The 27,581-nt window shown below is 40.9% G+C and overlaps 1 protein-coding gene across 1 annotated transcript; it reads left to right on the top strand.

Moving 5' to 3' along the window:
* The first annotated feature begins 236 nt into the window (after window positions 1-236).
* On the top strand, window positions 237-27,272 carry PSMD5 (proteasome 26S subunit, non-ATPase 5). The gene is made up of 10 exons (XM_004048531.5): window positions 237-524; window positions 9,899-10,043; window positions 11,390-11,503; window positions 11,876-12,004; window positions 14,125-14,234; window positions 16,428-16,570; window positions 18,648-18,839; window positions 21,831-21,940; window positions 22,317-22,457; window positions 25,135-27,272. Exons 1-10 carry the CDS (start codon window positions 352-354, stop codon window positions 25,390-25,392), a joined length of 1,515 nt encoding a protein of 504 aa, XP_004048579.2. The 5' UTR covers window positions 237-351; the 3' UTR covers window positions 25,393-27,272.
* Window positions 27,273-27,581: the final 309 nt, after the last annotated feature.

Genomic DNA, 27,581 nt, shown 5'->3' with positions numbered 1-27,581 from the left:
GAGCCTGGGTTTGGAGCCGCGAGGACGCCGACGAGGCTGTTTAACTTCCCGTGAGTCCCCACCCTCGCCGCTCCGCTGGCCGGGAATTTGGCAAGGCTTTGCCCTACGCGGTAAACACGTAAGCCTACTGGAAAACTGGCCTCCGCAATTCCCTGAGCAGCGACCTAGATGACGCCAGACTGAGGGAGCCGCAACCACTGGCTACAGTTGACACTGCCCTAACGGAGGCTTCTCGCGAGGCTTGGCAGCCCCATAGCCATCTCGCGAGGCTGTGATCAGCAGATCTCGCGAGGTTCAGGAAAGCGCCCCGGGAACTGGGCCGCTGGGCCAGCCCCTGCGTCGGGGGGCAAGATGGCAGCCCAGGCTTTGGCGCTGCTGAGAGAGGTAGCGAGGCTGGAAGCGCCGCTGGAGGAGCTACGCGCGCTTCACTCCGTGCTGCAGGCAGTGCCGCTCAACGAGCTTCGCCAGCAAGCGGCGGAGCTGCGCCTCGGCCCGCTCTTCTCCCTGCTTAACGAGAACCATAGGTGAGAGGACCCCGGGGGCTTGAGCCGAGGAGAGGGGCACCCCTAAATATGGACACGAGAGTGGTTGAGGGCAAGAACAGCGCTTTTCCCAGTCACAGGGGAGGTGGAAAGTAGCCGAAATTTGCAGAGAAGGAAGGATCCTGGGTTCAGAGGCAGGAGATGGGGTTCAGGTTCAGCCTCTGAGAGTGCCCCAGGGTGTTTTCTCCCGTCGCCTGGCCTCGCTGCCTCTGAGCAGTGAGGCACTGCCTTCTCCTTCAAATAGAAATTAAAGGAGGAAAGCAAAGCTGTCCACTTGCAAGGAGCATTCCACATCTCTTGGTACAGGTTCTTGATTTGTTTGCCCTTCTAAAAGGATCCTATCCTGGCAATGTGGCAAGAACCATCAGCATTTTAAATTCATATGCCTTTTCATCCAGTCATTCTTGTTAAAAAAATTTAATGCAAGTATACGCGCACAAAATGTGCAGTTACTTTGTTCTTTCGAACCCGAGGCTGGAATTGCCCCAAAAGCAGCGGCAAGAGAGTTCCCACGAGGGAGTGCTTCAAACCTTCCCGCGATGTGGCTGGTTGGGATGACAGAAAAAGAAGCACTGAATGCCAAGGCTATCAGTCCAACAGCGTTTAGGGGGAAACCTGCAGAGGGCTGCAGAAATTGTCAAGACGGACACCGGGAGAAAGGTGTTCCTGGGTATGTCCGCAGTGAGGGGGTCAGGGTATGGAGTTCAGATGAGAGTTTAAAGGAATTTGGCTCAGGGTTGAGGCCAGTTTCTTCCAGTGTTTTGGGCAACAACCTAGGTACCTTTATCAGGCCTATGAATGTTCAAGGCCCCTGGTTTATGGTCAAGCCTGCTAGGGAAACCTGCCGCTGGCTAGGTCAGAGAGCAATCAAGGCACTCTGATTTTCCATCAGGACAGAGAAAGAAAGGGGGCGACTGGAGGACCCTACAACATTATATGCAAGAATATAACATATCGTGTGTGGCACCAGAACACTAGAAACAATCTAAATATCCGTTAACAGAGGATTCCAAATTATGCGCTATTACTCTGTAACACTGTGCAGTTATTTAAGTTATTGAGGTAGATGTATATATATGTATGTGGACATGGAAAGATCTCTGTGTTTTGTTTTGTTTTGTTTTTTTGTTTGTTTGTTTGTTTTCAGACGAGACTCACTCTGTCGCCCAGGTTGGAGTGCAGTGGCGCGATCTCGGCTCACTGCAACCTCCGCCTCCCTGATTCACGCCATTCTCCTGCCTCAGCCTCCCGAGTAGCTGCGACTATAGGCGCCCACTACCACGCCCAGCTAATTTTTTGTTTTTTTAGTAGAGACGGGGTTTCACCGTGTTAGCCAGGATGGTCTCGATTTACGGACCTCGTGATCCGCCCGCCTCGGCCTCCCAAAGTGCTGGGATTACAGGCGTGAGCCACTGCGCCCGGCCAATCTCTGTGTTGTTGAATGAAAAAGAAAATCGCAGGGTATATCAATCTATAATTTTAACCTGTAATTTTTAAAAAGGATTACAATCTTCCCAACCCCCACAGGCATGTATAACTTGTATAACATTGCAAATATCTGCAAAGGTACACCAGAAACTATTAATAGGGAAGTGGGTCTGAAAATAGTAGGACAACTTTTACTTTTGATTTTTTACACATCCGTAGTGTTTGATTAAAAACACTTTGTAGGCCCGGCGCAGTGGCTCACGCCTGTATTCCCAACACTTTGGGAGGCTGAGGCAGGCTGATCATCAGGTCAAGAGATCGAGACCATCCTGGCCAACATGGTGAAACTCCGTCTCTACTAAAAATACAAAAGTTAGGCCAGGCACGGTGGCTCACGCCTGTAATCCCAGCACTTTGGGAGGCCGAGGCGGGTGGATCACAAGGTCAAGAGTTTGAGACCAACCTGGCCAACATAGTGAAACCCCGTCTCTACTAAAAATACAAAAATTAGCCGGGCATGGTGGCACGTGCCTGTAGTCCCAGCTACTCTGGAGGCTGAGGCAGGAGAATCTCTTGAACCTGGGAGGCAGAGGTTGCGGTGAGACAAGATTGCTCCACTGCACTCCAGTTATCTGATAGATGTCTATCAGTTAACATTATTTGGGTCTGCCTATGAAATATCTCTTATTTGTCTCCTCTTTAATTCAAGCCCTCACTCTGGGCAACAGAGTGAGATTCCGTCTCAAAAAAAAGGCAAAAATTAGCTGGGCTTGGTAGCGCACACCTGTAGTCCCAGCTAGTTGGGAGGCTGAGGCAGGACAATGACTTGAACCTGGGAGGCGGAGGTTGCAGTGAGCCAAGATTGCACCACTGCACTCCAGCCTGGCAACACAGCGAGACTCCATCTCAAGATAATAATAATAATATAATAATAATAATAAAAACACTTTGTAGACCGGGAGCAGTGGCTCACATGTGTAATCCTAACCCTTTGGGAGGCTGAGGCAGGTGGATCGCTTGAGCTTTGGAGTTTGAGACCAGCCTGAGCAACACGGTGAAACCCTGTCTCTACAAAACAAAACAAAAAATTAACTGGGCGTGCGTGCCTATAGTCCCAGCTACTTTGAGGGCTGAGGGGGAGGATCCCTTGAGCCCAGGAGGCAGAGGTTGCAGTGAGCCACGATTGCACCACTGCACTCCAGCCTGGGTGACAGAGTGAGGCCCTTTTTTTTTTTTTTTGAGACGGAGTCTCTCGCTCTGTTGCCCAGGCTGGAGTGCAGTGGCAGGATGTAAGCTCACTGTAACCTCACCTCCCAGGTTGAAGCAATTCTCCTGCCTCAGCCTCCTGAGTAGCTGGGACTATAGGCACGTGCCACCACCACAACGCCCAGCTAATTTTTTGTGTTTTTAGTAGAGATGCAGTTTCACCATGTTGGCCAGGCTGGTGTCGAACTCCTGACCTCAAGTGATCTGCCTTGCCTGCCTTGGCCTCCCAAAGTGCTGGGATTACAGGCATGAGCCACTGCCCCCAGCCAAGACTCTGTCTAAAAAAAAAAAAAAAAAGATTAAAAAAACATTTTATAATTCTTACCTGGATTCTGGGGAAAAAAAGGAAAAAAAAACCACTTTGTATTTGATAATTTGATCATTTAAAAGAGTTTTGAAATGTTTGTGATCCAAAGACTTTCAAGTGACCTTACTGCTTGAAAAGATTATGAACCACTGAATCAACAGTGGATGATTTCAGAGCGCTTTCTTGGCTCTGACCTTCTAAGATTCCTTCCTTTTCTGTAAGTGTTCTCCATTCATGATGTCTATCAGTTAACATTATTTGGGTCTGCCTATGAAATATCTCTTATTTGTCTCCTCTTTAATTCAAGCCCTCATTTTTTCCCTATTGCTAGGTCTGTAGTGTTAGTCTGACTTCTCATTACCTCTGAAATTCCTTTTCTAGCAAATTCCTTTTCTAGCAAATTCCTTCCCACCTTGTAACCCCAGTGAGCATACATCTCGAGTCAGTTGGTGCTAATCTTTTCCGTGGTTTCCCATTGCCTGTAGTGAGTTTTTAGAATGCCATTTGGGCCCTTTACAGTATATTTCCATCCTACTTTTCCAACCTCACTTTTTTCCTCCACTCCGCTTCTTTTCATCTGCTCCAGCTACCATGTGGCACCCTTGTTTTTCCTTAAGCCTGACTTGCACTTTCCTAACTTTACTCATACCAGCCCTTCTAACTGAAATACTTTGCTGTCTGTCCATATTCTGTCCATCCTTTTAGGCCCACTAAAGAGCCATCTCCTCCAAAATATTTTTCTCAATTCTTCCAGTTGCAAATGACTGCTCCTCGGATCTGCTAAAGGACATTATTGTTATTTCTGTTAATGATAATTGACACTATTACCTATGTTATAGTTCTCTGTGTGTCTATTTCCAGTTTGTAAATTCTTTGAAGGCAGTGACTGCATTTTGTTCATGTCTGCATCCCTCTTAGGGCCCAGCACATAATGCAGTATACGCCCAATTAAATTTGAGACTCACAGAGTTTAGAGTGGCCACCTTGTCCAATCTCTCCTATTAGAGATGAAGAGACTTCCAAAGGTCATACCGCAAGTTGACAGCAGAGATGCAGTAGGAACTGAAGTGAGGGAGAATTTGAGGATTCAGGTCCATGGGGAAGATAGTTTGCTGAATGAAGGAGCAGTGCTTTAGGGAACAATTTTAACGGAATTTAAAGACAGAGTAATTCAGAACTGGATACATAGTAGATATCAACTGCAACTTGTGGGAATAATTCTCTGGATAGTATCTGGCAGTCTTCAGATACTTTGCTGTTATCTTGGCTAAACCACATAAGTTGTTGTGTATTGGTTCACAATCTGATCTTGTAGATGTAAGTTAGAATCTTGACAGTTTTTTTTGAGAGAGTTTAAGTCCTAAGATTACTGCTTTAGAACATGAAAATCAAACAAGACTAATTTTAAGCATTAACTCTTTGGCTCGTTGGCAAAGAAGGGTCACATAGGACCTGAAATTTGTGCACTGTGCAGTTTAACGTACCACTACTTTTTTTTAAACAGCTTTCAAAGGTATAATTTATATACAATGAACTGCACTTAATAAAAAGTACAAGTTGGCAAGTTTTGACATATGTATATACCCATGAAACCATCGCCACAATTAAGATAGTGAATGTATCTTTCACTCCCAGAGGCTCCCTCATACCCCTTGCTAATCTCTCCCTGTTTCAACCAGTCAACCACTGATCTGCTTTCTCTCACTGTAGATGAACTTGCCCTTTATTTTGGCCAGACGTGGGGGGAAGGGATCATACAAATGGAGTCATACATTATGTATTCTTTTGTTTGGTTTCCTTCACATAGCATAGTTATTTTGAGATTTATCTATGTGGCATGAATAAATAGTTCATTCCTTTTTATTGTTGAGTGGTAGTCCATTGTATGAATGTACTACAGTTTTTTATCCATTTCCCTGTTGGTGAACATTTGAGATTTGAATTGTTTTCTGTTTGGAGATAGATTACAAATGACAGTGCCATGAGCATTCATGTACAAGTCTTTACATAAAAATATTCTTTCTTTTCTCTTTGAGTAAATAGCTAGGAATGAAATGGCTAGATGGTGTGGTAGGTGTATATTTAACTTTTTAAGCAACTGGCAAACTGTTTTCCAAAGTGGTTATAGTATTTTACATTTCTACCAGCAGTGTATGAGAGTAGATCATAGACCTAAATATAAAACCTAAAACTACAAAACTTCTAGAAGAAGACAGAAAAAAAAAATGTATGACTTCGAGTTAAACAGACTTCTTTAATATGACACCAAAAGCATGATCTATACAAGAATAAATTGAGCTGGGTGTGGTGGCTCATGCCTGTGGTCCCAGCTATTCAGAAGCCTGAGGTGGAGGCTACAGTGACCTGTGATTGCTCCACTACACCAGCCTGGGTGACAGAGAGAACCTGTCTAAAAAAAAGAACAAAGTGATACAAAGTAGAATTAATCAAAATTAAACATTCGGTTCTTCAGGCTGGGTGGTGGCTAACACCTGTAATCCCAGCACTTTGGAAGGCTGAGGTGGGCGGATCACGAGGTCAGGAGTTTGAGACCAGCCTGACCAACATGATGAAACCCTGTCTCTACTAAAAATACAAAAATTGGCTGGGTGTGGTGGCTAACGCCTGTAATCCCAGCACTTTGGGAGGCCAAGGTGGGCAGATCACGAGGTCAGGAGATAGAGACCATCCTGGCTAACACAGTGAAACCCCATCTCTACTAAAAATACCAAAAATTAGCCAGGCATAGTGGCAGGCACCTGTAGTCCCAGCTACTCGGGAGGCTGAGGCAGGAGAATCGCTTGAACCCGGGAGGCAGAGGTTGCAGTGAGCCAAGATCGCACCACTGCACTCTAGCCTGGGCAACAGAGTGAGACTCAGTCTCAAAAAAAAAAAAAAAAAAAAAAAAAAAAAAATCGGTTCTTCGAAGGTTACATACGGTTAAGAGAATGAAAAGAAAAGTCACAAATGGAGAAAAATCTTTGTGAAGAATATATCTGATAAAAGACTTCTATTCAGAATATGTAAGGAGCTTTCAAAACTAAATAGCAAGAAAAGAAATAACCCAATTAAAACATGGGCCAAAGATTTGAACAAGAAGTACAGATGGGGCCAGGCATGGTGGCTCACACCTGTAATCCCAGCACTTTGGGAGGCCAAGGCAGGTGGATCACCTGAGGTCAGGAATTCGAGGCCAGCCTGGCCAACCTGGTGAAACCCCATCTCTACTAAAAATACAAAAATTAGCTGGGCTTGGTGGCAGACACCTGTGATCCCAGCTACTCGGGAGGCTGAGGCGGGAGAATCACTTGAACCCAGGAGGTGGAGGTTGCAGTGAGCCAAGATCACGCCATCGCACTCCAGCCTGGGCGACAGAGCGAGACTCCATCTCAAAAAAAAAAAAAAAAAAAAAAGTACAGATGGTAAATATGCACGTAGAAAGATATTCAACATTAATCAGGGAAATACAAATTAAAATTACAGTGAGATTCTACTGCACACTATTAGATTGGCTAAAATTTTAAAAGGCACAGAAGCAACGCAACCCACATGTGCAACCAAAGTGTCTCTGAAGGGATGGATGGATAAACAAAATGGGGTATATACATATGATGGGATATTGTACATCTTGCCTTAAAAAGAAAGGAAATTCTGACAGATGAACTTTGGAGATGTTGTGCTAAATGAAATAAACCAGACACAAAAGGATAAATGTTGTATGCTTTTACTTACATACCTAGAGTAGTCAAATCTAGAGAGACAGAAAGTGGAATGGTGGTTGCCAGGAGCTTGGGGAGGGGAGAATAGGGAGTGTTCAATGGATGCAGAGTTTCTGGTTGGGAAGATGAAAACGTTCTGGAGATGGACGATGGTGATGGCTGGACAACAAAGTGAATGTACTTATTCCCACAGAACTGTGCGTTTAAGAGTGGTTAAAATGGTAAATTTTACCTGTAATCACATTTTTTTTTAAAGGAAAAGAAAACCATACTTATAAGTATCCTCATTCCTCCTCTTCCCCGTTCCTCCAGCCTCTGGCAACCAGGAATCTACTTTATTTTATTTTATTTTATTTTTTTTGAGACAGAGTTTCGTTCTTGTCGCCTAGGCTGGAGTGCGATGGCACTATCTCAACTCACTGCAACTGCCGCCTCCTGGGTTCAAGCGATTCTCCTGCCTCAGCCTCCTGAAGTAGGTGGGATTACAGGCGCCCACTACCACACCCAGCTAATTTTTTTTGTATTTTTAGTTGAGATGGGGTTTCACCATGTTGGCCAGTCTGGTCTTGAACTCCTGACCTCAGGTGACCCACCTGCTGTGGCCTCCCAAAGTGCTGGGATTACAGGCGTGAGTCACCGAGCCTAGCGGAATCTACTTTCTATATGGATTTGTCTATTCTGGACATTTCATATAAATAGAATCATTCTCAAAAGGAAGCCTTTTGTGTCTGGCTTATTTCACTTAGCATAATATTTTAAAGGTTTATTCATGTTGTGATATGTATCATTACTTCATTGCTTTTTATGGCTGAATAATATTCATTATATGCACATAACACATGTTTATCCTTTCATCACTTGGTGGACATTTGGATTGTTTCCACTGCTGTGAACATTTGTGTACAAGTTTTGTGAAAATAGCATGTTTTCAATTATCTTTGGTATAAAAACATTCTTAATACTACCTTAGGTTCAATTATGCAAAGTGAAATTCCTGAATTAAAAGAGTATGTTCATTTTTAAGGCTTTTCATTTGTATCACGTAGTTACCTACCCAAAAGGTTGTATCAGTTGAATTGTATACTACTACTAACAATATATTAGCCCATTTATTTGTAGTGTCTGTTAAGAGACAAGAAAATTGTTCTGAAAACATCTTCTGTATCTACCACTGGTAGTCATCAGTTTCTCTTACATAGTTCTTCCCTCTTCTCTCTATCCTCACTGCTGCTCCCCTGGTTTACTCCTTCATCACCTCTCACCATTTACTGCCTTGTAATTGAAAATTCTTCCCCTAACACTTGTGCAGAGTGAATTCTATAAGTCAGATCTCGTCATTTTACTTCTTTAAGACCACTTATGGCCTGCCATTGATTTTCTGGAAAAAGTCTAAATTCCAAGCGTGACATAAAATACCTGTTAGAATCTGGCTTCTGCGCATCTTTTCAGTTTCAGTTCTTGTCCTTCACCTCACCCTTTTACCTTGTCACCACCTCTCTCCCATTCTGACCCCAATCATACCAAACTACTTGTTCCTTGAAAGTATAACACTATGTCTTATTCCTCTCTGCCTTTTCATGTGCTGCTACTCCCTCTACCTAGAATACTTTTATTCTGGATAACTCCTACTTTTTCTTAAAATTTAGTTTACATGTTACCCTTCTGGGAAGCCTTCCCTGTACCCTCTGTTCTTTATTAAGCTCCTATAGTTTCTAGTCTTAGCCTATAGCGTTTATTTATCTGGATTACAGTTGCCTTTTTTTTCTGTATCTTTCATTGGATTGAGCTCCTTAAGACTAGAGAATATATCGGGCCAGGCACGGTGTCTCACACCTGTAATCCCAGCACTTTGGGAGGCTGAGTTGGGAGAATCACAAGGTCAGGAGATCGAGATCATCGTGGCTAACACAGTGAAACCCCCGTCTCTGCTAAAAATACAAAAGTTAGCCGGGTGTGGTGGCATGCACCTGTAGTCCCAGCTACTCAGGAGGCTGAGGCAGGGGAATTGTTTGAACCCAGGAGGCAGAGGTTGCAGTGAGCAGAGATCGTGCCACTGTACTCCAGCCTGGGCAACAGAGCGAGACTCTGTCTCAAAAAAAAAAAAAAAAAAAAAAAAGGCCAGGTGCGGTGGCCCAAGCCTGTAATCCCAGCATTTTGGGAGGCCGAGGCAGGTGGATCACCTGAGGTCAGGAGTTCGAGACCAGCCTGGCCAACATGGTGAAACCTCATCTCTAAAAATACAAAAATTATCCCAGCATGGTGGCAGGCCCCTGTAATCCCAGCTACTTGGGAGGCTGAGGCAGGAGAATTGCTTGAACCTGGGAGGTGGAGGTTGCAGTGAGCCTAGATCAGGCCATTGCACTCCAGCCTGGGCGACAGAGCAAAACTCCACCTCAAAAAAAAAAAAAAAAAAAAAAAAAAAAGACTACAGTGCATATCTTATTCTTCTCTGTAGCCCCAGCACAGGCAATGCGCATAATAGGTACTTAGCAAATGTTTAGTAGGTGAGTGAAAGCTGCTGTTTCAAAAAGAAGTCTGTGTGGAGGAGATGCTGACGCAAGCTTCAGCTATTATTAGGTTGTTACTTCCTACCTGGGCAGGATATGAACTAATAAGATTTATGATGTCTCCTTCAGGGAAAAGACTACTTTGTGTGTATCCATTCTGGAGAGATTGCTCCAAGCTATGGAACCAGTTCACGTGGCCCAGAACCTCAGGGTTGATCTGCAGAGGGGACTAATTCACCCTGATGATTCTGTAAAAATCCTCACTCTTTCCCAGGTATGAAATTCAACTAGGAACCGACATTGACCACCTGCTCTGGGCCAGGTTCTGCACTGGGACAGAAAGATGAAGAAAGCACAGTATTTCTCTCTCTCCTTCCCTCTTCCTTCTCCCCCTCTCCTCTGCTCCCTCTTTCCCCCTAGGAAATGTGTGGTCTATTCCAATGTGCATAGCTAACTATAACCTGGGAGTAAAGAAAGAAGTTCCATTAAGTACCATCTAAATCATTCATTAATCAGATACTGACTGAGTTCCTTTTACATGCCAGGCATGGTGCCATATGCTGTTAGAGTTACCAAGATAAACAAAACCGATTACTTTCCTTCAAGGAGCTCCTAGTGTAAAGAAAAAGATTCCTATGTGTTCAAATAGCTCTCTGCCATTTTAGATTCTGTTACACTGGATGAACCAAATGCTATTGTAAAGGTCACTAAACCAACAATTAAGACAGTAACTCTTATCAAAGCATCCTGCTATTTGAGTGAAGAGCTGCTGCTAAGGATTATCTTGTTGAAACGTTATGAGCTAAACAGTTACTCAGTAGATACTGAACTACTGTTTTTCCTTTTCTGTGTTTATTCAGCAAAAAAGGGCGCTGGGCACAGTGGCTCATGCCTGTAATCCCAGCACTTTGGGAAGCCAAGGCAGGCGGATCACCTGAAGTCAGGAGTTCAAGACCAGCCTGGCCAACATAGTGAAACCCTGTCTCTACACAAATACAGAAATTAGCCGGGCATGATGGCAGGTGCCTGTAATCCCAGCTACTCAGGAGGCTGAGGTGGGAGAATCGTTTGAACCCAGGAGGCAGAGGTTGTAGTGAGCCGAGATCGCGCCACTGCACTCCAGCCTGGGCGAAAGAGCGAGACTCCATCTCAAAAAAAAAAAAAAAAAAAAGGTTGGGGGGAAAGGGGGAAGATATCAGTTTATTCACTGGCCATTTATATGCCAGACACTGTAGCAGGTGCTTTGCCTGTTCGGTCTCGTTTAATCTTCGTAACTATCCTGGAATTAAATATTGTGTTCCCATTTTACGGATAAGAAATGGGGCTAAAATTTGTGCAAGGTCAGTGTAGCTAAACATAGAGCTGAGTTTGTATTGTTTTCACTCACTGAGCTATCTTACCTCTTTACCCACTTTCTTTTTTCTTTCCTTTCAAAGATGTGACTATACCATATGTGTGTTTGACTGAATGAATTTAAGTCATTTTGATTTTTTAATGAATTGATACATAGCTGTGATCACTAACTCCTAAAATAACTGTGCACTAAGGAAATTGGACCATCGCGTGTTTACCGTATGTTGCCCTACTTTAGAAGAGTGTTTCTGATTGTTTTTCTTTCAGATTGGAAGAATTGTTGAAAATTCTGATGCTGTTACTGAGATTCTAAATAATGCTGAATTACTAAAACAAATTGTTTATTGCATTGGTGGAGAGAATCTATCTGTAGCAAAAGCGGTGAGTCTACTAGAATCATTGACTTAAATGTGCAGAGACATCAGTGTCCCAAAAGATAAAGAAAGGCCTTCTGAATTGAGAGGTGAAGGTTTAGAATGGATGATTTGCGTAATGGAATTTACAACTTCATATGGATTGTGTAAAATAAATGGTTGTCAAGTAAATACTAGTAAACCCCTTTCATTTTCTAGGATATACATATCTACAGTATCCATCATAATTCTATGGGGGATACCTTGCGTCTTTTCCAATTATAAATAATAGCTAAAACATGGGCAAGGTGCATTCCATGCACTATTTTTACATCACTCTTATGAAGTAGATAATAACCTGCATTTTGGGAACGTAAGAGATATTTTCTTTCTTTATAAGGCCATCAAATCCCTGTCAAGAATATCACTAACCCAAGCTGGACTGGAGGCTTTATTTGAAAGCAATCTGCTGGATGATTTGAAAAGTGTAATGAAAACAAATGACATTGTTCGATACAGGGTGTATGAGGTAAGATAAAAAGCACACTTTCTCATGCTTACAAAGCAGAATGCAGTTTGGCTTATGCTGAAAAGCAAGATGGCTCATTAAGTATATAATCTGTGTTTGGCCCTACAGTAGGTGCTGGGAATATAAGGATGCATTCCCAGTCTAGTATGTGAGACAGTCATAAAAAATACTTACAGCCCAGCTCTATGGGAGGCAAGGGCAGGAGGACCCCTTGAGGCCAGGAGTTTCAGACCAGCCTGGGCAACATAGCGAGACCCCATCTCTACAACGATTTTTAAAATTAGCTGTGCATGGTGGTACGTGCATGTCGTCCCAGCTAGTCAGGAGGTTGAAGTGGGAGGATCAGCTGAGCCCAGAAAGTTGAAGCAGCAGTGAGCCATGGTTGCACTACTGCACTCCAGCCTGGCCAACAGAGCAAGACCCTTTCCATATATATATATATATATTTACAGTGCAATATAATTACTATGATAGAGAAGATATTGAAACCAGACTTGAAAAAATTTGTAGTAGTAATAAGAAGAAATGGCCCTTATTTGTACCAGCTTTGTACTAAGCACTATGCTAAAATACTCACATATATTATCTTTAATTCTTACAGTAAACTTTGTATGTTGTTATCATTAACCTCATATTGATGGAGCAATTGATCCAAGACCACACAGTTAATAGGGTGCATGTTTGAAATAGAATCCTCTATAGTCTAATTCCGTCTTCAGAACACTTTCTTACTTTGCATGTCATGACACCATACTGTGCTGCTTTTCCTTCTACCTCTCAGTTTCTTCTCAGCCTCCTGGCTCATTATCCTCCATTGAATCTTTAATTGTTGGAGTTGATGAAAACAGAGTTCCAAACCCTGCTTTCACTGTACTCTACTCATTCGTAGGCAGTTTTACTCATCGTATGATTTCACTTCCCATCTGTGATGATGCCTCTCAGATGTAAACTTCCAACTGAGACCTTTCTTCTGAGCTCAAACCTTCATGCTCAACTGCTTACTCACTCTTGGCCCCTTGGGTATATTCTAGGCCACTCAAACTCATGCTGAAATCAAATTCCCGATCTTCCTTATCCACCCTATCCCCCTAATAAAAAACAAGACAACAAACTGGCTGTGTCTCACAGTCTGCTTAGTTGGGTATTAGACCTTGGCTCATTCTGAGGCCTGTTTTCCCTGCCACGTATCCATTCGGTCATCATATTTTGTTGATTTTATTTAAACCCCTGCATTTCTCTTCATTAGTACAGCTTCTACCACCCTAGACTAACTTACTGGTGTCACTCACCTGGGCTACTATATTTGCATCCAAACTGGTCTCCACTCATCCATTTTTATCATCCCTAGTCTATCTTCTCATGCAGTCAGAATGGTCTTCTAAAAGTCCAAATCTGATTGTGTCATTTCTCTGCTTAAAACCCTTCAGTGTCTTCCTATATCTCTCAGTAAGACCTCAGAACATACTTGCTGAATGAGTAAGTGAATGACTGACTGACAGGATGCCTGAATGAGTGAATGGTTTTATAATCTGTTTGTTGTGGCTGATTCAGGCTTTTGTACCCTGATTGATGATTGCTTGGGCGGGAAAGTGCTGATACACCTAGATATAATGGAACATTTCTGTGCCAAGGTGGCAGGGCATGGTGGCTCATGCCTGTAATCTCAACACTTCAGGAGGCCAGGGCGGGCAGATCACTTGAGGGCAGGAGTTCAAGACAAGCCTGGCCAACATGGCAAAACCCCATCACTACTAAAAATACAAAACAATTAGCCAGGTGTGGTGGTGCATGCCTGTAATCCCAGCTACTGGGGAGGCTGAGGCACGAGAATCGCTTGAACTCAAGAGGCAGAGGTTGCAGTGAGCTGAGATCACGCCACTGCACTCCAGCTTAGGTGACAGAGTGAGACTCTGTCTCAAAAATAATAATAATAATAATCTGTGCCAAAGTAATTTCTTATGCGTTCACTGAAGTTTTTCTACTTAAAGAGACAAATAATGGATTTTTAAAAACTCATTTGTAAAAGGTACCTAGTCCTACATTTAACTTAAAATGAGATCTATCAGGCGTAGGGCTGTTTTGACCTTTTTCTTTTTTCTGTTTTTTTTTTTTTATTTCAGCTAATTATAGAGATTTCTTCCGTGTCACCAGAATCTTTAAACTACTGTACCACAAGTGGATTGGTAACCCAGCTCCTGAGAGAGCTGACTGGTGAGGATGTGTTGGTCAGGTGTGTTGACTGAGTTCTTAAAGTGAAATGTCCTCTTTTGAAGGGCTGGGAAACAACCTTGGGACATCTGTGATTTTCTCTATTAGAGACTTTGCCCAGGTTGCAATCTCATGACTGATGTGTGTCCTGAAGGAGGGATCTTTAGAAAATTGCTCAAGTTACATCGTGACAACATACTGGAACTTGGGAAAGCCCCACATGACAATTCAGCTACTTTCAAGTGACTCTGTTCCCTGTCCCTAGGCCTGTGTGCTCTTAAAAAGTTGCAATCATGTGGTAACTGCCATTTTGAATTACTAATATTTTATCATATTCATTTATTTTGGCATTGTTAAATAGCAACACTATGGCATGATAGAAAAAACATGGGCTAGGCCGGGTGCGGTGGCTCACGCCTATAATCCCAGCACTTTGGGAGGCTGAGGCGGGCGAATCATGAGGTCAGGAGTTCAAGACCAGCCTGGCCAACATAGTGAAACCCTGTCCCTACTAAAAATACAAAAATTAGCTGGGCATGGTGGCGTGTGCCTATATTCCCAGCTACTCGGGAGGCTGAGGAAGGAGAATTGCTTGAACCTGGGAGGTGGAGGTTGCACCACTGTACTCCAGCCTGGGCAACAGAGTAAGACTCTGTCTCAAAAAAAAAAAAAAAAAAAAAGAATATGAGCTTTTCAAAATGAGGAAGACTTGGCTTGCATGCCTCTCTACTATTTATTAGCTGTTTGGCCTTGGACAGATAATTATAAGCTTTCTACATCTCAGTTTCCTCATCTCTCAGATAGAACAGTAACTAAAAAAGATATTGTGCCAGGTGCAGTGGCTCACAGCCTGTAATCCCAGCACTTTGGGAGGCTGAGGCGGGTGGATTACCTGAGGTCAGGAATTCAGGACCAGCCTGGCCAATACGGTGAAACCCTGTCTCTACTAAAAAAATACAAAAAATTAGCTGGGCGTGGTGGTGGGTGCCTGTAATCCTAGCTACCGGGAAGGCTGAGACAGGAGAATTGCTTAAACCCGGGAGGTGAAGATTGCAGGGAGCTAAGATCGTGCCATTGCACTCCAGCCTGGGCAACAAGAGCAAAACTCCGTCTCAAAAAAAATAAAAAGATATTGTAAGAATTAAGCTAATTGACCATAGAAAGCAGTACAATGGCTGACATAGGTTCTCAAAGAAATGTTAATTCCAGTCTCTTCCACCCCCATTCCCTAAATCCCCTTTAATATCTGCCAAATGTTCCTTTGTTGATATTCCACAGTTTACTAATACCTCCTCACTGTTGAACAGTTGATTTGCTTCAAGTATTTTGCTGTTATGATAGCATTATAGTTATCTTTGTGTATATAGGTTTTGATTTTTCTTATCTTAAATGATTTTCTGATTGTCCTGTGTTCTTTAAACATGGCTGAATTTATTAAACCCATATGAGTAAATCAGTCACTAGTTACATTGCTTCAGTGCATTTGAGTGTCTCAACCTAATGAGACAATTAATTTTGTTAATTATTTTTTAGCATTGTATCAAATTTTGTGACATAGAAAAAAAACCTGTAAATGGTCAGTCAAAACATTTTAGGATCAACTACCAACTAAATAAATTTTTTAGTTATTTTCTTTGATCATGGTTGGATATGAGATGATACCAAAGAATTATTGTTAATTTCTTAATATGTGGCAGTGGCATTATAATTGCGTAAGGAAACATATGTGTTTTGTAGAGATGCATACTGAAGTATGCAGGGGTAAATGGCAGGGTGACTAGGATTTGCTTTAAAATAGTTCAGCAAAAAGTAGGGAAAAGAGATGAAATAAGTAAAGCAAAATCTTCATAACCATAAAATCAGGTTATGTGTATATGGGGGCTTATTGTATTCTCATTACTTTTGTGTATGATATTTCAAAATAAAACACAAATTTAGAAAATATTTTAGGAAGCAGTTAGGTTATAGTGGAAACAATAGTGGACTTCAAATCAGAAGGTCAAGATTTAAATCTAAACTCTGCCTATAATAACAATATGATTACAGATAAGTCACTGCAAATTTCTAGGCCTTAGGGCTTCATGTGAAAAGAGGAGCCAAGATTATTGACCTTTCGAATGTGATAGGAAGAATTAGATAACCTGTATGAGAGCAATTTATAAACTATGCAAATCCTGTGCAAAATCTCCTAGTTTTTGTCCTTCTGACATTTTAGAGCCACCTGTATAGAAATGGTGACATCACTGGCATATACTCATCATGGACGACAGTATCTTGCTCAAGAAGGAGTAATTGACCAAATTTCTAATATAATTGTTGGGGCAGATTCAGACCCTTTCTCTAGCTTCTATCTGCCAGGTAAGAAACACTGATGCCTATGGAAATGATGGTGCATGTTTTATTTCTGAGTTATCTCTGACATCAGGGGGTTGGGGTAGGGAGTGGACAGGGATTGTTTTCCTTTAGAGCTGATTTCCTTAATGAGCTGATTTCATTTAGAAGATATCTAGAGCCACCAAGTTCAAATTCAACAGCACATTAAAAGGGTCATCCACCCTGATGAAGTGGGATTTATCCTATGGATGCAGGGAGGGTTCAGCATACACAAATCAATAAATAAGATATACTATGTTAACAGAATAAAGACAGCAACCAAGTATTGCGGGAAAAGCATTTCACAAATTTCACCTTTCTTTTATGATAAAAACTCTTAACAAATTAAGTATGGAAGGAATCTATCTCAACACAATAAAGGCCATGTATGACAAACCCACAGCTAACATACTCAGCGGTGAAAAGTTGAAAGCGTTCCTCTAAGATCAGGAACAAGGCCGGGCGCAGTGGCTCATGCCTGTAATCCCAACACTCTGGGAGGCCAAGGCAGGCAGATCATGAGGTCAGGAGATCGAGACCATCCTGGCTAACACAGTGAAACCCCATCTCAACTAAAAATACAAAAAATTAGCCGGGCATGGTGGTGGGTGCCGGTAGTCCCAGCTACTCAGGAGGCTGAGGCAGGAGAATCCCTTGAACCTGGGAGGTGGAGATTGCAGTGAGCCAGGATTGTGCCACTGCACTCCAGCCTGGACGACAGAGTGAGACTCCATCTCAAAAAAAAAAAAAAAAAAAAGATCAGGACAAGGATGCCCACAATTACCACTTCTATTCAACAAAGTACAAGAAGTTATAGCCAGAGCAATTAGGCAAGATAAATAAATAAAAGGCATCCAAATCAGAAAGGAAGAAGTGAAAATTTCCCTGTTTGCAAATGATGTAATGTTTTATTAATATATAGAATAAAGATTCCACCAAAAAACTGTTAGAATGAATAAATAAATTCAATAAAGCTGCAGGATACAAAATCAGTGCATAAAAATCCGTAGCATTTCTGTACACTAACAGTGAACTCTGAAAAAGTAATCAAAGATACATTCCCATTTACAATAGCATTCAAAAAAATTAAATATTTATGAATAAATTTAAGGAGGTGAAAGATCTGTACACTGAAAACTATAAAAACCGATGAAGGAAATTGAAGAAGACACAAATAAATGGAAAGGTACCCTACGTTCATGGATTGGAAGGATTAATATTATTAAAATGTTCGTGCTGCCCAAAGCACTATATAGATTCAGTGCATTTCCTCCAAAATTCTTAAATTTAATGACATTTTACACAAAAGCAGAAAAAATAATTTTTAAATATACATATTTCAGAATACATTGTTCACAATAAAGATATATGATTTTTTGTCAGTTAAAAGTTAATTTTTTAAAAAAGATACCTATAGCCTCTTATTGAGGTGGAATCTGTTGCTCTTGGAGCTACGTACTGTTGACTTTGGTTTTCTGGAAACATCAGTGCTATTTAGAACATTAGGGTATTTTTCTTTTGAATATCAACAAAAACATAAATAAAAATACTAGTAATGACATTTACAGTATGTTTCACAGATTAATCATGTCTCTGAGTGGGAGTCTTTATCTATTGTAGGATCTACTCTTGCCATTCTATTCTGGGTCTTGGTTGATTAGTCTTTCTTGAACACTTCCAGAAATTGGAGATGTATGCCTGCCATAGGTAGCCTAGCTTATTTTATTAATGAACATATCCATTTAAAAATTTCTTCCTGGTAATGAGTCTAAACTTGCCTTCCTGTAATTTGTATCCACTGGTCCTTTTTCTTTGTTCTCCCTCTTGTATATGCCAGTACTTCAATAGCTGGTCCCAGCTCCATTGACGCCCTCTCTCAGGATCACACATCACAGGTCCTTCAGAATCTCCTAATGGTCTCTCTGATCTCCAGGCAACACACTACTCTAATCTTTCTATGCTTTCTGGCCTGCAGTTCATTTCTGTTCCTGTGAAGTCATAGAGCCCACAATTCATGCTGTCTTGTTCCCCTATTAAAATATATTTTTGTAAATCTCTTTAGGATTCGTGAAGTTTTTTGGAAACCTGGCTGTCATGGATAGTCCTCAACAGATCTGTGAGCGTTATCCTATCTTTGTGGAAAAAGTCTTTGAAATGATAGAAAGTCAGGACCCCACTATGATTGGTGTAGCTGTAGACACAGTTGGAATCTTGGGATCCAATGTTGAAGGAAAACAGGTTTTACAGAAAACAGGTTGGTATGACTTGGCCCTGTTCAGGGATATCTTAATTTTTGACAGGGGTTCAATATGTAAGTTCATTTGCTGGTGGGTTAACTACATTGTAGAAACTATTTTATGGGTGGCAGTCTTGTTAACCATGACCTTGGACTCATGTCTGAAAATCTAATAATTATTACGGAAAACCTTTTTTTTTTTTTTTGACTTTTCACTGGTTTAGGTTTTCATTGGTTTAGGTATCTACCAATCGATTTCAACCAAACATTGTTTCCTGTTTCCCCTCTATGATGTCTTCTTTGACTAGATTTCATGGTACAAAGACCATGGGCTAGAGTCAGAAAGGTCTGGATTCATGTCCTTGGGTTTTCTATTCTTTTTTTTTTTTTTTTTTTTTTTAAGAGATTGAGAGTGTCTCTCTGTTACCCAGGCTGGCCTGGAACTCCCGGGCTCAAGCAATCCTCCTGCCTCATCCTCTTGATTGGCTGGGTCTACAGGTCCACACCATTGTATCCAGCCCTGACTTCGCTTTTTGAACTTCATTTACTCACTTCACTTTTCTAGGCCTCATTTTCTTCATTTATAAAAATGGCATAACAACTACTTCTCAGGGTTGTTGTGAATATTTATGAAATTTTGAGAAAGGAAAATAAAAGTTTGTTATAAGATTTCATGTTAAGAGATACTTTTGGCATGTTAAGAGATACAGTGGTTCATGCCTGTAATCCAGCACTTTGGGAGGCTAAGGTGGGTGGATTGCCTGAGCTCAGGAGTTCAAGACCAGGCTGGGCAACATGGCAAAATCCTATCTCTACTCAAGAATAGCATGGTACTGCACAACTGTAGTCCCAGCTACTTGAGCAGCTGAGGAAGGAGAATCGCTTGAACCTGGCAGGGGGAGGTTGCAGTGAGCTGAGATCGTGCCACTACACTCCAGCCTGGGTGACAGAGTGAAATTCTATCTCAAAAAAAAAAAAAAAAAAAAAAAAGAGGCCAGGTATGGTGGCTCATGCCTGTAATCCCAGCATTTTGGGAGGCCAAAGCAGGTGGATCACTTGAGGTCAGGAATTCGAGACCAGCCTGGCCAACATGGTGAAACCCTGTCTCTACTAAAAATACAAAAATCAGCCAAGCGTGGTGGTGCATGCCTGCAGTCCCACCTACTCGGGAGGGTGAGGCAGGAGAATGGCATGAACACAGGAGGTAAAGGTTGCAGTGAGCCGAGATCACACCACTGCACTCCAGCCTGGGCGACAGTGCGAGACTCTGTAAAAAAAAAAAAAAAGAAAGAAAGAAAGATACTTTTATGGAACATCCATGAGGATCAACAGCACAACAAATTTTACACACAAAATAATATGCAGCCCAATTATTAAAATTCTTGAGACACATATGTTGAAAATTATCTCACCTGTAATCCCAGCACTTCAGGAGGCCAAGGCGGGAGGATCGTTTGAGCCCAGGAATTCAAGACCAGCCTCGTCAACAACAACAACAAAAAAAATTAGCCAGCTGTGGTGGTGCATGCCTATAGTCCCAGCCACTCGGGAGGCTGAGGTGGGAGAATCATTTGAGCCCAGGAGGTGAAGGCTGTAGTGAGCCTTGATCACTCCGTTGCACTGCAGCCTAGGTGACAGAGTAAGACTCCATCTCAAAAAAAAATTTAAAAAGAGGCCAGGCGAGGTGGCTCATGCCTGTAATCCCAACACTTTGGGAGGCCAAGGTGGGTAGATTACCTGAGGTCAAGAGTTCGAGACCAGCCTGGCCAACATGGTCTCTACTAAAAACACAAAAATTAGCTGGGTGTGGTGGCAGGCACCTGTAATCCCAGCTACTCGGGAGGTTGAGGCAGGAGAATCGCTTGAACCTGGGCAGTGAGTCGAGATTGCGCCACTGCACTCCAGCCTGGGTGACACAGTGAGACTCCATCTCAAAAAAATAAAAATTAGAAAATAGAAAAAGAAAAAAAGAAAATTATACGCTGTTGTGTATCACAGCTAATATTTTTGTTATATGTCGTTTTCTAAGTGCTTTTACCTATGACAATCATTTTACAGTCCTGCAAAGAACATACATTGTCATTTTCATTTTCCAGATAAGGTAGATGAAACTTAGAGGAGTTAAGAAAATTTCTAAGGTCATACAAATTACGGCAGCTGCTACTCAAGTCCAGGTCCTTTGATTCCAGTTTTATAACTTTGCCTTATATATGCTGTGTTGCGTGTAATTGTGTGTTCTAGGCATGTCACTGGTTCTCTGACTACATGCTTATTTTTGTATTGGTTTAGGTTGGTAGAGGTCATAGTGTATGAGAGCATACTTTAAAAAAATCTCATTTTTCACTTCATATCCATTAGGATGGCTATTACTTTAAAAAAAACCCATAAAATAATAAGTGTTAGGATGTGGAGAAATTGTAACCCTTGTACATTTTATATTTCCTTCATCCAGCAGCTCCACTTTCAGGTATATATGAAAAAAAATTGAAAGCAGAGACTCAAACAAATGTTTGTACAGTCATGTTCATAGCAGCGTTATTCACAATAACCAAAAAAAAGGTGCAAGCAACCCAGTGTTCATTGATAGATGAATCAATAAACAAAATGTAGTATATACATACAATTGAATATTACTCAGCCTTTAAAAAGAATGAGATTCTGGCACATGCTACAGCATGGAGGAAGCCTGCGCCACTGATAACATTATGCTAAGTGAAGTAAGCCAAACACATAAGGACAGATATTGTATGATTCCACTTAGATGAGATGCCTAAGAGTCCAGTTCACAGGAGGTAGAATAGTGGTTGGCAGGGGATGAGGGTTGATGGATACAGAGTTTCAGTTTGGGTTGATGAAAAAGTTCTAGAGATGGATGGTTATGATGGTTGCCCAACAGTGTGAATGTACTTAATAGCACGGAACTATACACCAAAAATGGTTAAAATGGTAAATTTTATGTTGTGTATATTTTACCATAATAAAGAAGAATCTCACTGTTATCCTTCAAAGGAACTCGCTTTGAACGCTTGCTTATGAGAATAGGACATCAATCAAAGAATGCCCCAGTGGAGCTAAAAATTAGATGTTTGGATGCAATTTCATCTCTTCTGTACTTACCAGTAAGTAGATAGGGAAATAATGAAGGACAGTGGGATATGTTTGGGAGAATAAATCTGTATGAATCAACATGATAAATGTGATGAAGTAAATACAAGAAGATAACCCTCATTATATGACTAGTGACATTTTTAATTTAAAATGGAATCATAGAGTGTTAGAACTGAAGAGACTCTAGAGACTGCTTAATCAACCACATTCAAAGCAAACTGGGAAAGGTCTGGGCTGGATTTGAGAAAGAGTCCTCCAGACTTAGCCAGTTTCACACAACAAATTAATGACAAGAGTGCCATCAGCACTCAGGTGTCTGACTTCTAAATAAGTGTTTTTCTCCAGATCAGTTAACTTTTGATGAGATTTTCCTTTTCTTTCCTGTAGCCTGAGCAGCAGACTGATGACCTTCTGAGGATGACAGAATCCTGGTTTTCTTCTTTATCTCGGGATCCACTGGAGCTCTTCCGTGGCATTAGTAGTCAGCCCTTCCCTGAACTACACTGTGCTGCCTTAAAAGTGTTTACGGTAAGTATTCACTTCCATAGGTCCTTCTGGGACCCTGCCAGCTCAACACTTGAGTACTTAACAGTGAGCCAGAGCCTGTGCCATCTCTGGGGATGCACAAGTGCATAGTATAGTTTCTACCTTCTGCTACCTTAGAGACTAAGTAAGGAGACAGATGTGTAAACAGATTGTTTCAGTAAAAGATATTAGGTGCTGTTTGAGGTTTGAACAGGATGCTATGGGATCACACAGTTAATTCCAGACTTTTTATCTGCCATCCTCTATTAACCTAGCCCTGGTCTTCCTAATCCTTATTTCCCCCGCAGAAAATAAGGCTTCTGGCACCTAATGCTCCAGTGGTACCAAACTGTTTGTTTTGTGTCTCTGGACCTTTGCTGGGGTCTCCGTATCTAACACTCTTCCTTAACTTTGCTTCTTAACCTCTTACTCACTCGTCAAGGACTAACTCAGGTATGTCTTCAGCACACTTTGCCCAGATTGACAAGGTTGAGTTAAACAATGTTGGTTCTCATATGTTGCATTTATTTATTCAGCAAATATTTGTTGAGTTTCCGTTTTTGCTCAGTGAAGGGCATACAACAGTGAAGAAAATATATAAAGACCTTCCTTTCATGTTTCCTGTCTTTTGAAGGAGCCAGGCAGTAAATATAATTGTACAGTTACTTATATAATTACAGCTGTGGTAAGGATTATACCTTTGTGTTCTATTTGTTATATTATTTTGCAAATGTTTATTTATCGACCTGTCTTACCTATTAAGTAGAGTTGGCTGAGAGCAGGAAGCATATCTGATTTATCTTTGTAGCCCCAGCATAGCAAGATAGTAATCACTTTAGTCATCATATCAATAATGGGATCTCAGACAGCATACATGGCCTAGACTGGGAGGGAATAAGGAAAATGGCAGGGACAAAAGAGGGAAGGCTTCCTGAGGATGCGATACAGGATCCGGGTCTTGAAGGATACAGGTATTCCTATAATCTTCAGAAACATTTTTTTTTTTGAGACAGAGTCTCGCTCTGTCGCCCAGGCTGGAATGCAGTGGCGTGATCTTGGCTCACTGCAAGCACCACCTCCCGGGTTCACGCCATTCTCCTGCCTCAGCCTCCCGAGCAGCTAGACTACGGGCGCCCACCACCATGCCCGGCTAATTTCTTTTTGTATTTCCAGTAGAGACGGGGTTTCACTGTGTTAGCCAGGATGGTCTCGATCTCCTGACCTCGTGATCCGCCCGCCTCGGCCTCCCAAAGTGCTGGGATTATAGGCATGAGCCACTGCGCCTAGCCAGAAACATTTCTTTAAGACTGCTTCACCCTTGTAAATGGTCATTGTATGAGATGGCCATTTTGGCTCCTGCTTAGTATTTTCATTATTAGTTTATTTTGGTTTTGCTCTTCTACCTTATCCTGTGCTTAGCTGGTTCCATTGTAGAAATAATTTTCTATTTACTGGTTGGGATAACTATTTTTATTTCTGCCTACCTTCATGCTTGGTTGTGAAGCAGGCCAAAGTTTCTCAAACATTAATCTTAGGAATCTTATTAAAATGTAGATTCTAATTCAGTAGTTGTGGGGCAGAGCCTGGGATCCTGAATGTCTAACAAGCTCGCAGGTGTTGCTGATGCTACTTGTCTGTGGAACACATTTTGAGAGGAAAAAACTAGGCCATAAACTTGATTGTTACTTCTTTTTCATTAAAACGTAATAGGTTTTGAAAAACTTAATCTTAAAATTTGGCAAAGACTTAGAAGTAGAATTTTTTTAAAATCACAGAAAGTTATACCTTTTGGTGTATTTCCTTTTAGTTTTTGTATTAGTGTGTGTTTATTTTTGGTGAAATATTTCAAACATAGTTGTATCTTGCTACCTCTGCCCAGTCCTATTCCCCTTCCTCTGTTCTTAGATAAAATCACTATTACAAAGTCAGGGCCCATAAATGATTTCATATTTCTACTACATATTGTGTGTATCCTTAAATAAAACACAGTATTTTAGATATTCATAAACTTTGTAAGTGGTATCATGCTGTTTGTATCATTCCATTAGGTTGGTGCAAAAGTAATTGCAGTTTTTGCTTTTTTTTTTTCTCTTCAATGTTACTTTTTTTAAAATTTGTCTATGTTAAAAGAGGCAGTTAGAAAGTTGGTATTTCATTGAATAGCCACAATATATCATTCTCCTGTAAATGAAGATTTAGCTAGTATCTTACAAATGATACCACAATGAACATTCTTGAAAATGTTTGTGCACTATATGAGTATCTTGAGGTTAGTCTTTTCTACTTTAGTTTTTATTTTTCCACTGTTGTAATCATGCATTGTTTATAATTTGAATCTGCTTTTTTTATATAACAGGTTTACCTGTATCATTTCCTATTCTTTGTAAACATTATTGTTAATGTTTATTTTTATTGCTATATACCATAATTTACTTAACCATTCTCCCATTATTAGATATTAATATTGTAACTTTCACACTATTATGAACATTTTTGTATACAAAGATTTTTCATATTTAAGATTATTTTATTAAGTTAGATTCTCAGGAAGGAATTTACTTAGACAAAAGGTAACATTTTTAAAGTTCATGTTGCCAGATTTCTTTGTAAATATTGTGCCATCGCATTAACAAACAACTTCCACTCAGGGGAATTGTATTCTTTCTGCCTTCCATTTCAGGCCATTGCAAACCAACCCTGGGCTCAGAAACTTATGTTTAACAGTCCAGGTTTTGTAGAATATGTGGTGGACCGGTCTGTGGAGCATGACAAAGCTTCAAAGGATGCCAAATATGAACTAGTGAAAGCACTTGCCAATTCCAAGACAATTGCAGAAATCTTTGGGAACCCAAATTATTTGAGGCTCAGAACTTACCTGAGTGAAGGGCCATACTATGTGAAACCTGTTTCCACGACAGCAGTAGAAGGAGCCGAATGATTTCTTCTAGAGCTCATGTAGAGGACCACGTTTTGACCAAAACTTCTCCTAAGGCATTTGACTCCATCTATATTTCACAAAAGAGACTTGCTTTCCCCAAGAATTATCACGGAATGTCAGATGTTACTTTGTCACCAACACTGTTATGTTTCTACATTGAAATGCAAAGTGGAACTAGGAGTTTGGAATGCATTAAGAGCAGGCAAGCTTGGTCATAATAGTTCCAGTGTTTTTCAGATTCCTTTCACTGCCTTAATCTTTGCAACAAGGTGGAAGTTTTTTTCTTCCCTCAAAATTTTCATGGACATGCAATCTTATCTAAAAGCCTGCTTCAGGGCTGGGCGCAGTGGCTAACACCTATAATCCCAGCACTTTGGGAGGCCAAGATGGGCAAATCACTTGAGTCTAGGAGTTCAAGACCAGCCTGGCCAATATGGCAAAACCCCGTCTCTACTAAAAATATAAAAATCAGCCAGGCATGGTGGCGCACACCTATAATCTCAGCTACTCAGGAGGCTGAGGCACGAGAATCGCTTGAGCCTGGGAGGCAGAGGTTGCAGTGAGCTGAGTGAGCTGAGATCTTGCCACTGCACACCAGCCTGGGCAACACAGCAAGACTATGTCTCAAAAATAAATAAATAAAATAAAAACCTGCCACCAAATTATTTCTGAATTCTCTTCAGTATCTTTTTTTTTCTTTTTGGTCCTTTTTCCGTTTCTGATTCCACTTTCAAAGTCTTGGATAGATTCTTTGAAAAATGAGTAGTATGGAATATTAAGATTATGTTCCTTATATTCAGAATACTTTTTATGAGCTCTCTTGTTTTTTTGTTACTATTATTCCTTTGAAAAAAAGACTTAAAATATCTCAAAAATGTTTATAGTGTTCATGTAATTTTTTTTGCTGTTTACCAGTGAACTTTGCCCTGTTGTAGTTTTGGGGGAGGAAAAGTGATAACATGCTAATCAGAAGGATTCCTAAACTGTCATTTCATTTATTGGTAGGTCATGATTGTTGAGGGTTTTTCTTTGGATTTTTCATACCTATAAAGTCAATCTTGAGTTGATCAGAGAAAGGGAAACTTACTCCTAATAAACAGACTCAGAAGGGACATATGCATAAATCAGGATACCATCTCATTAATTTACAAAGGATAATCTTTCTTTTCATTGACAACACTTACACCCACCTATTTTCCAGTGTTCTTCTCTCTAAACAGCAAAGCCAAAGCACTCTGCACACCAAATCACCTGTTCAGAGGTTTATGCATGAGCATATTTCTTTTAGGCCATGGTGAAGTTGATAAACCACCCCTGCTTTGTAACAAAATTATTTTAAAGTGACTGGAATTATCTAGTCCCCAGATTGATCATCTCCCCTGGCAACGTGACTCTCTTTTTTGTGTGTGTTTCCATGCTGACCAGTCCCCTACTGTTAATATCACTACTAATTAGGCTATAGCCAGGTCTTTCCTGGCCTGAGAAGTATTCTCTTAAAATGACCTTTGTTTTAATCTCATTCATGATGTTGATTTTTTTTCAATGTGGTACAATATATACAATAAAATTTGTCATAACTATTTTAAGTGTACAGTTCAGTATATTAAATATGTTCATAAGTTGTACAACCATCACCACCATCCATCTTCAGAATTATTTTCATCTTATACAATTGAAACTGTATTCATTAAACAATAATTGTCTAGTCCCTCTTTTCCCCAGCCTCTGGCAACCACCATTCTGCTTCATGACATTGACTTTATTCACTTAACATCAGATTTTGGGGGGATGCCCTCTCTCCTATGTATGGTCTACACATTCTGATTTTTTTTTTAGATTGAATAAAATTTGTAAATCATTATTTTCATTTCATAAGTAAACACCTGTTGACTGCCTATTATGTTCTTGGGATTGGGGAAAGTGCTAGACATTGGCCTAAGTGCCAAGTTCATCTCATTTAATTTTTACATCCCTGTTTCACAGATGAGGAAACCAAGACTTTCAGTAGCTTATCTGAAAATCACACAAGAAGAAAGTGTCTTATAGTGGAAGAAAATAGGTCAATAGAAAATTAGAGAGTATAAGAAGTACAATAATAGAGGAAAACAGAAAACACGTCCCCAGACTTTAGGAAATGTTTTCCAGGGAAGGAAACACCTGCATCTTGAAGAACTAGTAGGAGGCAATCA

The sequence above is a fragment of the Gorilla gorilla genome, chromosome 13 (genome assembly GCF_029281585.2).
Source record: "Gorilla gorilla gorilla isolate KB3781 chromosome 13, NHGRI_mGorGor1-v2.1_pri, whole genome shotgun sequence".
NCBI classification, from domain to species: Eukaryota; Metazoa; Chordata; class Mammalia; order Primates; family Hominidae; genus Gorilla; species Gorilla gorilla.
The sequence above is the reverse complement of the archived record's forward strand: the minus strand, read 5'-3'. Positions and strand labels throughout refer to the sequence as shown.

Bases quoted from the DNA above. Each gene is read 5' to 3' on its own strand.
- PSMD5 (XM_004048531.5), top strand. From the start codon at position 352: ATGGCAGCCCAGGCTTTGGCGCTGCTGAGAGAGGTAGCGAGGCTGGAA. The intron at 10,044-11,389 runs GTATGAAATTCA...TTTTTCTTTCAG, and splicing joins AAATCCTCACTCTTTCCCAG to ATTGGAAGAATTGTTGAAAA. The intron at 11,504-11,875 runs GTGAGTCTACTA...TTTCTTTATAAG, and splicing joins ATCTATCTGTAGCAAAAGCG to GCCATCAAATCCCTGTCAAG.